Source organism: Desarmillaria tabescens (assembly GCF_030435595.1).
Source record: "Desarmillaria tabescens strain CCBAS 213 chromosome Unknown EV420scaffold_79, whole genome shotgun sequence".
NCBI classification, from domain to species: domain Eukaryota; kingdom Fungi; phylum Basidiomycota; class Agaricomycetes; order Agaricales; family Physalacriaceae; genus Desarmillaria; species Desarmillaria tabescens.
Genome location: NW_026848378.1, coordinates 82,371 through 94,219, shown reverse-complemented (window position 1 = coordinate 94,219; position 11,849 = coordinate 82,371). Strand labels below are relative to the sequence as shown.

At 49.4% G+C, this 11,849-nt stretch overlaps 1 protein-coding gene across 1 annotated transcript; it reads right to left on the bottom strand.

The window, feature by feature from the left end:
- Positions 1-1,239: 1,239 nt before the first annotated feature.
- On the bottom strand, positions 1,240-3,170 carry EV420DRAFT_1731385 (uncharacterized protein; the record flags this gene model as incomplete). Its single annotated transcript, XM_060479925.1, has 6 exons — positions 1,240-1,770; positions 1,824-1,942; positions 1,984-2,023; positions 2,060-2,210; positions 2,636-2,745; positions 3,067-3,170. The coding sequence occupies 6 exons, from the start codon at positions 3,168-3,170 to the stop codon at positions 1,656-1,658; spliced, it is 639 nt and encodes a 212-aa protein (XP_060323488.1). The 3' UTR covers positions 1,240-1,655.
- Between the last annotated feature and the right edge of the window lie 8,679 nt (positions 3,171-11,849).

The window sequence follows — 11,849 nt, the reverse complement described above, 5'->3', positions numbered from 1 at the left end:
CCAGAGCAGAGGAGGAGAATGACGCATACGTTATCAATCCGAGTAGGGAGAGCTGCGTTTCCTTGTTTTCTGCCTGATAGAAAAGGTAGGACTGCGAGGATGCACGAAAAAACATTGATTCTTTCTCGGTAAGTAAGCCCAGTGGAATCGAACCGCTGCATTCCTTGACGGTTTCCGGATCGTCTATAATGCTTTGTAGCCAGAGTTCCGAATCTGTTATGGATATTGGGTATCCACTGATTCGGTGCATGAGTCAACACATGCCCGAACTCGGCCTTCTCGGTCCTAGTAGTGACTCGCTCGTACTTTCTCTTACTTTCTCTATTCTTCGTATTGATACTAGAATATTATAGAACATTGTAGAATAATAATGACTCGAACATTTCCTTAGTATATAAACTTGTAGATAACATTGTATTAGAAAAGCTTTGATCAATCTACTACTTCCAGTACCCTCACACTGCATGAACCCTCAGTTACGCCTAGCGCTTGCTGAACAACCCATTGGATACGCCTAGCGCTTTCCAATACCAACCCGAAGGTTACGCTTAGCGCTTGCCTTCACCCACGGCCCGTAATAGCTTCGCGCTTACAGGCCTTCTATATCGGTAATTGCTCCGCACTTACCGGCTACTTCCCTCAGTAATTGCTTCGCGCTTGCTGATCTCTTTATTTCGCAAACCGGACCACTCAGGTCTCCTCACGAACCCTCGCCGGAATCCATTATATTCCCTAACGACGTACATCACTTCTAATTAATCTTACCTGGCTCCGATCACTGCTCCTTGCCTCGTGCTAGCATATCCGGATTTCGGCAGATCCATAACAGAATCTTGTATTTCTAACCTTTGATAGGAAAGGAAACGCTGTAATAATTTGTGATAATCACGAGTAGATCCTCCTGTGATTGATCAGAGCTGACTACGGAATCAAACTGTGGACGTGTGCTGCTCCGCTGTGAGATGAACAAGAAGAGAGCGTACGTTTCGACTCGAATGGAGCCTTCATTCTCGCACTCTTCAAAACAGTGGTTCGGGGACGTAGACATCGGAATTCTCATCACCAGCAAATGGGCGTTCTATACATGTGCGTGCTGGACTTCAGGACAAAATTAACAGTGCGGACACGCCGGTTGGCATAGTAATGTCTGATTAAAATGCACCGAAAGGAAGAACAAAAGCTAGTACCATTAGGCGGAGTCGAACCGTCACATAGATGGGAAACTACGGCTAAGCCAGGGTGGTATTAGTGAAGATCGGTCGTGATTTTTGTCAGAACCGGAGAGAACATGTATTCGGGAGGAAGTATTGGCTATGGAAGTTTCTTGAGGTACCGTACAATCATAGGTGTCGATGAAGAAGGATCTAGTGTTATAAGTACAAGTACAAGCGATAACAAGGAATAGTCCCAGGACATAGCGTCAGGATCTACCAACGACGACATCTAACATCGGCAGCAAAGACGCCTTCCGTCGTGCCGTTCTCATCGTACTGAAACTTGGACTCGAGGATGGCATGGACATGACGACGAAGGTACCGCTTGTGTTGTTTATTAAGAACTGCAAATAAAATTTGTTTATGCGGAAAGAGGAGAAACTTTACGACGGACGACAGATCGTGTCATGATAGCTCCACTGAGAGCGCCGGGCTTCACCATTACTCAAGCTCATAATCCTGCTCGTCGTTCAAAATGTGGTGTTCTCGCTTATTGCCGTCGAAGCAAGACGTCCTGTAATGCCAGAACTTGAACGTTGAACCCCCGCAATCGTGCCTGAACTCTGAGTTCTTAGTTTGTAGAGAAGAGTAACATGTTCATGGACTTACCTGCATTCACTCCGTCCATATGTTTCTGCAAGGACCGGCGACAAATCTGGGATTATATCTTTCTTGAGATCCGAGCAGATATGAAGAGGTTCGTCATTCTTCGCTTGTGGTTTCTTTTCCTTGAAGACTGAGCGAGGGCGACAAGCGAAATTTTGCTTACCTGCCGGATCTCCGCCTCCATGTCAGCTAGCTGTCGTCTTCTATGAAACTCGAAAAAGCAGCCCATCGACTGCTACGCGTCCTTCGCAGGACTATCGAGAAGGCGCCTCCTTGTCTTCTCGGATTCATTCTCTACCATAGATTGTCCTTCCATGGAGGGTGACGAAAGTTGGACCTGCGAATCCCACGATGTCACGACCAGAAAACAGCGGGAAGTAGTTTCTATAGCTACATGTTTATGGATAGAGATGGCCTTATCATAATGGTGAGCTACGCATCTGACGACTACCAGTATCCTGCTCAGTCAGAGCGCTCAAGGCGAAGATCCGGACTGGCCTTGAACGGCTCAAGAACAATAGCAAAGCGCTCATCCGAAGTTGTCTATCGGTATGGAATAGCAGTCAAAATATGGGGGATAGCTGGCGGCTTGTTGATCATCGAGGGAATACAGCGGGGAACGGTCAGGAATTCGGAGGATGCCAAATCAACACAAACAGAACGTGCCAAAGCTCCGTAAGTCCTGACAGTGACGCGTCGCGGGCCCGTGCCCGGGGCACAGCCACCGTAATCGAGGGTCCGACCTGGGGTAACTTTCCTTTCTTCTTTTCCTTCCTTCACTACGCTTTCGCTTCACGGTTCCATCTCGCACATACCTATCTCTTGCTCCTGTGAATATCGTCTGTCCAACAACTCATACGAGACACGTAATCCTTCAAGTGCCTCGCAAATGGTACCGAGGTCGAGTCCGGCTGGGATGGCTTGACTACAGGCGAGTCAGGAAAACCTAAGCCTCCCCTGCCATTGTCTGATATGACGTTCGTACTGTAGTATAAGTATACCATCGTCGCCTACTACTCGTCTGATGAAGGTTGCTGAGACTTTTTTTTGACACGGAACCACGCCTCGACCATCATCTTCGATCTCGTGCACCGCAGACCCATCTAAGCTGCTGTCTGGATATGCGCAAACGTGGAGACGATCTTATCTACGGGTGAAGCTTCAGGTACTGTCTTGTTCAGTGCGTTAACTTAGCCAAATACTGACTTGGCTTTGGCAAACGGGCATGTAGAATTTTGCGAGTTACCCTTGCGAGCTTGTCTCTGCATTTGCGTGTGCGTTGATCTGCATGCGTTTCAATAAATTATAGTTGCGTTCCTCAAATTGTGTTTGCGTTTGCGAGTGTGACATGATCGAGTTCAACTTCAAGTTTTGGATGCTTAGCCTGATGTTCAAGAGATTTTTAGAACCGTCAGCTGTGCGTTGTGGACCGCATCTCGCAACTTGGCGTATCATCGACGGTAATGAACACGGCAAGAGGTACAGCCACAATCAGAAATTGATGGGCCACGTTTTTTAAAAATGTCTCCTCGGAAGGACGTCATGAAGCATTTGGGTGGCACAGAACATTCTGGTCATTTTTATTTTCTGTTTACGCACAAATCGCCTTTCGTATCTTGTTCGACTAGGGATACGTTTATAGAACATAAAGAGGTGAATTAACGGGGCGTATACCGAGAATAAAAGCCCTTCCCCATAAAACACGTCCCAAGTCCATTCCTCAGCCACCGTGGGTCCGTTGCCCCATCTATTAATTTCCTTTGATCTTCGGTGGTCTGAAAAATGCGGTGATTTGATTTCCACTTGTCTTTCGTGGAATGAAGTGACATGACCTTGAAAGATCTCTTCTGACTGGCTGTTCGCAGTATAACTGCTAGGTGCTTGTCGCAAGACAATCTCCCTTGCCCTCAGTCTCAATACCGGGCGGCGGTCGCAAATTTTATTCCTAAACAGGTATCTGGTGTATATTTATGAGAGACATCATTCAATGTTGGTCCTGAGGATGAACTGCTACATTCCCAGAAGCACGATGGTTCGAATCCACTGGTTGACAGTCCTGAATCAGTTTAAGTATTCTCGTATTTTATTTTTGGGAGTGGACTTTTGAACATTATCTAGGGTGTCGTTCCATCTTTGAAAATCGAGGTACGCGGAGGGTATTTCCTGCTGAAATGAATGCAGTACATTTCGTATTTCATGTTATTCTGGCAGTTCGTAATGTTGGTGTCCGGCAATGGTCGGTCCGGGCGCTTGAATTGACGATTTTGGGAATTTCAAATGCCGACAACCCTCTTCTTTTCGCCCAACACGCTCAGCATCAGTGATGTCGCCTCTCGCTCGTCAACCGCTCTGGCCCAAAACGCTTTCATCGGGGGAGGATAGCAACAATACTGAATCCACCATTCTACGAGCATCAGGGACTTAGGGGAATATGACTGAATGTCGTGCTAGTGAGTTTCTATCTGTCCATCTACTCTCTCTGTTGTTGATGCTAGCTATAAGCTGATTGTCAAGTACACTGAATGAACCCGTGCGATTTATCTGGAGACGACGGCCCTATAACCCTGCACTTCACCGTCGCGTGCCTTGGGCTTCCCGATCAGCAAGTATTCTCTCTCCCAGTCTTGATTTCCGACTATATGCGGCTAATATTCTGATAGTCACTAGTCACACCTCAACGTTCCACGTCTGGCGCAGTACCCTTAGGTCTCCAATCCTCGGTTCAATGCACCCTAATCGCGTAACAGTCCCTGGTTCTTACTAGATGCGTATGACAGGATGTCTTTTATGTCGAGCCCCGGCATATCCTATGTTTCCAGGCACAGAAGGGCCGAACGGCAGCCCTTATTGGATCCACTCGGGTTCGGAATTGGCCCTGGAGAGTTATGAATAGGTGTCGTGACGGTGAGTAATTGTCTATCTATCAGCTTTCTTCTTCCCGATTTCTATGTAGATGACAATCATCACACACACACACCAGCGTCCATGATCCCGTCGCTTCATCATTTCTGGGTAGGTGATCCGCGGCCTTTCCTCAGTCCTTCTCGTCTCACCGCATTGCGGCGGTGGTTGCCCTAAATGCGAGATGCTCGACCTTGTATCTATTCTTAAGGTGAACTTCCACTTTCCCTTAACCATTCAATGCGCCTGACGTCGCGTCAGAAAGCTTGCCCTCATTCCCGCCCTCGTCGAAGTATTGTCAAGCATCTTTCCCGAGTAAGGACGTCCAGAATATTGGTTACATGTCAGTTTCTCAGAGCTGACTACCCAGTGAGCGAACGTTTCTGGGATCCCATGTTATGCTGAGTAATTTCCATTCTTCTAGAGCCATACGGCAGGTATATTTCCGCCATTGAGGTGGTGAAACAATCGTGTTGGGCACTCTGATCCACCTATCGGTGTTCTTCCGCATACAGTCCATTCCAAAGACCTGTTATCGATTTACCATGCTAATTACTAACTCCCGGTCTTCATCAACATCCTTGGTTCCTCCTTGCTGTTCCGTACTTACAGAATAGGTTTTCTTTCTAGTTTGAATAAGAACTGTTCTCCTTCTCTCGATTGTACAACATAACTGCTCTCTGGTAATCAACTATCTCGACTTTTCGCGTGCATTTTATATCCCTTCAGCCACTGTAGATCAATGGAAGCCCAATTTGATGGAACGAACAGCTGTGCGTTGGGATGACCGTGGTTCTATTCCGCGTTGCGGCGATTAGTTGACTGTAAGAGATGATGACTCTCTTGTCGGTCAAGGAGAGGTTTTTTTCCATTGCAATGTCGTGAAGGTAGGGAGAGTATCTTCGACGCATAAATCCATACTTGGTGCCTGTGATTTCATGCGAACGATCATATGATGTTGACGCATCCGTACTCAGTAGCCAATCAAAACAAAATACCTGAGGACATTTTATAGAGAGCCTAACCAAGGTGCTCGCTATGTTAGAAATTGCCGTATCCGCAGTGTGCAGTGCATAATACATCGTACTAAATGCGCTTCGCAATTTCATTCTAGGTCTCTCTGCCATGGCACGCATACAGCCGTGTCCCTTGGCATTGATGTTGAGCTGTGCAAGATCTCATCAATGCTCAAACTTCCTGCGACATACTATAGGCCTCCTGCAAGAACCTTTTTTCGCCTGCCATCGTCGATCAGTAGTGGGATTCTACAAGCGGCGTGGTTCGAATCCCGGGGTTGGTAGATCGTCATTGCGTAAAGCACCTTACTTTTTTGTGCTAGGCAGAATTGTATTGTCACCCCTCCCGAAAGATGCTGATTGGACCTCTCCGTTTACCCTAACGGTTTCGCAAAGGTCTGGTTCGCCTAGAAGCACGGTCTTCTTCCATTGCTACCATCATTGGTTGTTGGACCTCCTACCAGTGGTATGGTTCGGGTCCGTCTATTGGTAATTATGGGCAATGTGTATGCCTTTTTTTAAGGTGCGAAACTCGTTTTTTCTGTATTGTTTGTGGGAGAGTGAAATAATAGTTCGGGGAATTCATAGCAAACAAATGGGAATTTGATATGTACATAAGACTTTTTTGCAACAATAAAAACTGCGTCTATCTGTTAATTTCTATAATTTCGTTTTGCTGGGAAGATATGTCAACCCCTTAGGTCAAGAGTAAAATCGAAGGGTACAGTGGTTCGAATCCACTCATTGGCCATGCGAGTGCTTTGTAACAGCATATTTTTCAATGCCGATTATGGTGAGTTTGAGGAACGAAGTCTGGGAAATGGGCTCGGTTTTTGGAAGAACGGAACCAGTCAGTATATCTTTTGGTTGAGCGACGAGGCTGGGGGCGGCCTTCGACCACGCAAGCAGAAGTCATTTAGAGGCACCGGTCCCGGCCCGTACATTGCCGATGTTAGTAATTTCAAATTTCAGCGTGCTTACTCTTCTTTTTCCAACCTCAACGGAACCTCCGCATGGTCACAGAAAGTCTGCATCTCTCCTTCCACGAGCTTTGAGAATCTCCGTAGATGACACAAATATGGACTGTGTTTGTGAAGCAGGTTCCTGTTTCGCGTGTCTTGGAAACCTGGATCTGGGCATCCGTCTCATTCGACATCTCCCTACGGATAAACACACACTCTTCCGTGCGAAGCACTTATTCTACCTCTTTTTCCTACACACCTAATAATGCATCAAGTCTGCTCTCGTTCCCTTGGAATTACCCTCCAGTTTCTTTCCAAAGCTTGCCAACTCGCCATCTTTCTGAACATATCAGTATCCGTTGGTTGTGCTCTTATCCTAATGATGTCCATACCGTGCTCTGGCGACTGTTGAAAGATACGGCATGCTATTGTAGTGCAACACATTCATCACTCAGTACGACCCCGGCGGAAACTGTGACCGTATCCATACGTCGAGGTACAGTTAAATCCCTCCCTTTAAATAGATCCCTCCTCACAACTGCGCGACGCATACTTGTCAGTCATCTATAACTGCGCTCCGTTCTCCCCAGAGAATCCAACTATGTTATGGATGAGTTTCTAACCTATGGATGACGTCCACAGTCGTGTTCATGATAGCAGATGGTACGTCTTTAAGACTATGCTACCAGACTTTCTCCCCATCGTAATATCACCAAGGTGAGAAAAATCTACTCGCATATGGCCATGTGTGGTATAAACATCATGTCTCATCCAGGTATGTCAATGTTTTTCACAAAAAGTCGTCAACACCATCATAACAATCTTCGCCTAATAGTGTGCCGGTTCAGCCTCCTGGTAACACGATGTGGTTATCAGGCCAGGTAAGTCACTGGCCGTTTCATCCCTCTGGTTTTCGTCTAATAAGTCTATTCTGTCCAAAAGACAGGAAACGTATTCTGCTTTATACGAAAAGGCTATTCACTGAAATACTGGCCATGCGACGGTTTTCCATTCCTTGGAATTCAGATTTGCCCTCTATACTGTGGCGATATCCGTAATTCAAGGTATAGTTGTTCTTCCCTCTTAGCAGATCCCTACTGAGAGTAACCGGGACTCGTTTTTGCAGTTTGTAATATTTGAAGGAACAAGGATGTAGCATGCTCCTTTCTCCTGTGGAAGAGTTTTGATAGTGGTGAGCTCGATAATAGGATGGACGAATGAGTTCTGGATCGCAGCCCACAGACGACGTCCCCATCCTCAACTATATAACAGACGGTCTTATTCAAGAGTATGCCGACTGGATCTTTTTCTCCATTGAAAAGCTTTGCGTGCTACATCTTTTCACTCGGCAAGCATGACAGCTTCGGACCTCGCGATGGCGTGGTCACATAATGGCCCTTCTCCTGCAGAGCACGGGAAAATCTGCTTGGTTTTAAATCTGCAAAGGTCGTGCGTGATAACGAAGAGAACGACATTCGAGTAAAGATCCATTCATTTCGGTGAGTTCAGGGTGTTGCCTATCCTGTTTAACACGTCGTTGAGGTTGATTAGACTGTGATTCTTTTCAAGGCCCAATTCATGATTGCCAATATCAAAATCCAGCAGGCTTGTTGTTATGGTTTATTCTTTTCTTTTCATTTCATTTCTTTTCTTCCATATTACTCATCTTGATTACTCGTTTGCGATCACGACGGACGCATTCCCACAGTACTATTTTTAGTTACCAAGCGTGTATTTAAGTAGAGCCTCAGCTGGTCTAAACCCCAGCTTCGGCTAAGGTTTAATCTACCTAACATCGAACTCCGTTCTTCGTGACTATCTGTCCCATCGACTTTCATCGCCTTTGACTTACTAGAGCATCGTCTACCGAAGTGCAAGTAGCAATCCTAGTACGATCTAAGTCGATAGAGTTAGTGGCTAACATTTAGCCGAAGCTCGTCTTCAGTTGCCCAACGACTTACCGTTGCCCAACATACTATATCTCATTATCATCTTTCTTCTCATAGATTGTGCACTGCACTTTTTCCTTCACGATCCCCTCGGACTGGTTATAGTAACCATCCTCCGAGTCTTCCTCACTTGCGTATACATTCCGGCTCCACTGTTTGCAGGACTCCTCCTGTTACTCTGGGTCGGGTTTCTACGCCATCATTAAAAACACGCGCCCCTTTATTCTCGCCCTCCAGCTCGCCTCTATATTAACGATCCTATTGTTGATATTGACGAGCACCTCAACTTCCGAAGATTGCGAAATCCTGTTGATGAACGGCTCCAACTACGAGACCGACCTCAGCCTGATCATCGCGATCCTCATCGTCCTTACCATCCTTGCTGTCTATCAGCTCGCATGGTCAATCGTCGACTTACGCCAAGGATAAACCCACGTACGGATGCCCTGGTCCGACTCCATTCTTGCCATCTTCGCGACTTTTATACTCTTTTTCTTGTCCATTATTTTGTACCGACTACGCCTTTGTTTCCAACAGAGACGAGTCCACGCGCAACTCCCATTTCATTACGTTCCCAGCACACCGGTGTATCCCCCACCGGTAATCGACATACCAGCGGCATCTCAGCAAACGATAGGAGATGTCGAGTCCAACGCCTCCAGGGGACCTGGAGAATCCCTCTACACATCGTCGCGACCCAGCTCGCGATCCTCAGAGTCGAGCACAGACTCCTACAGAAGCGCTTCCAGCGCAGCAGCCGATTCAATCGACATCACCGATACCCGGGGGGTACTCCTCGACCGAGGAGACTCGCCCTTACCAGGTCTCTTCGACCAGTCTCCAGTCCAAGGCGAGTCTGGTGCCGACAGAGTCCGAGGACAAGGCACCAGGTATCTGGTCGAGGGCGAAGAAGGCTCTGACCCCGAGCTCGAAGGGGGCGAGCACACAGAGTGGGAGGACGGTCGAATCGACGACCTCTTCAACGACCTCTACCCGAACACGGAGGAGGATGCTACCTATACCGGAGACAACTACAGTGGCAGGTCCGGGACCCGGTGGACAGACGCAGTATGGGGAAGTGAGAGCAGAAGGTACCGAGTCGCCCAGAAAGACGACTACGACAGCGATTCCGGAGAGCTTGGCCTCAGAGCCTCCGCAGCTTCCACCAGTTCAGCTGAGCCACAGCCTCTTCCAAGGTCCTGGCCAACCGATAGGGGAGAGCCCGTTGGCTGGCACCCCAGCACCAGCTGGGTTTACGCCAACAGGAGGGAAGAGGCTGCTGTGGCCCAAGTCGCGCCCAGAAACGAGCCCAACCCGATCCCTGAGAGGCCCGAGGCCCCCGAGGTCATCCCCACCGTCGCCCCGGACGAGCCGATGAGTGGGGAGCTTTGGAGCGAGTTCCCAGATCTCGACGCCGAAGAACTTGGAACAATTACCGCTGCCGAGCGCGTCGCTGGAGTCTCCGACTGGGAGCCGTCAGTACCCTCGAGAGCCTTCGCCGACCCCGTCCCACTATCCCAGCGTCCGTGGCCACTACTCTATCACACATACGTCGAGTCCCTCCGATTCACTCGAGCTGCCAGGCTCGCCCCAGAAATCGAGGCCGGAATGGAGCGAGGCAGAGCGCATGACGCACACATCCGACGTGCAGAAGAGGACGCCCTCCAGGGACCTGGAGGCTGGTGGGACTTACCCCTCGAGCCCAACGCCACTCCCGAGGAGGTCGACAACCAAATCCGTGCCGCCGCCGTTCGATACGCCGGAGCCGCCCGAAGGGCGGGCGCCGACCTCAAAGCCAGAAGAAGAGCCTGGAACTCCTACCAGGCAGAGATCAGCGACGAGGATTCCGACATCGGGAGGTGGCGAAGAAATCGGGAGCTTGACAGGCTCGCCAGAGAGAGGGAGGAGGCCAAGAATGCCGAGCTGACCCCCGAACAGCGCTCTCGAGATGGAGGTGATGACCGCGGTGCGGACCCTCCTGGTCCACCCTCATCATCCCCGGCCGACAATCTTTAATATACTACCCTGGCACGGGTTGTATGAAATTATGATGGAGGATATGGAGAAGGACTCCCAGTGGCTCTTGACCGAGGCAGGAGAAGACTACCTAGCAGCGAAAGCCATGGGAGACGTCTATCTCATGAAGAACATCTTGGAAGTGGAGACATGGCATCGGGCAGCCTTGGTATGGAACCTTGCCAACCCCGATCAGCTGAAGCAAGGATGTGCGGCCTATCGACGACCGCAGCCGATGCCCAACCCGCTCGAAACTGAAGAGTTTTGGGCGGGTGTGGGGCCCGACGACGACGAAATGGACGACCCTGGCGCAGGGCCCTCCAACAAGGGGAAGCAACCCGAATTCCCAACTCAACCCCCGCCTCAACCGCCACGACCACCTGCATACCCCGGCGGTTACCCCCTGCCGGGTGACAACTACCGCCTTCGGTCGCTCCCACGACCGCCAAACCCGCCGATGCCCCCTTCGGTTCCATCACCCCCGGACCCTATCCCGCCCTGGACGCTTGCAGCGGGAAAAGATAACAACCCCTGGAGTGACGTGAAACCCAAGCTAATCACGCAGCCAGAGTACTTTACTGGGGAGGCGACCGATATTAATCGGTTCCTCCATCACTGCGAGATGTACTTCCAGGTGTTCCCGCTACACTTCACGATGAATGCCCAGGGCCAGAACCCGTATTGAATTACCTTCGCGCAGGGGTACCTACGGGACAAGGCCAAAGAGTGGTGGGGCGACCAATACTATCGCTATCGGGACGAGCATGGACATTGGAGATTCCCCACGTGGGCGGAATTCTCCGATGACATCACCAGGGAATTCCGAGAAGTGGCGGAACTCGCGATCTGGAAAGCCGAGTGGAAGAAAGTCCAGCAGTCGGACTTCAAATCTGCAGTGGAGTTCTTCGCGAAGTTCGAACGTCTAGCTCACAAATGCGGAGAATTCCACGACGAGAAGCAGATGTTCGAAGCGGTGGAAGCAGCAATCCGACAGACGGTGCGAAAGACGGTTATGCATGGGGACAACGAGCGCCCCACAACCTACGCACAGTGGAAGGTGCGAGTCCTACGGATCAACGCCAATTATCGGTACGACATGGCCCAGGGACTCGCCAGTAAGTCCTCCCCGAACCAAGGAAGTTCGGGTCGAGGCAATCAATCGAAGGGACAGGGTTCGAGTGGTGA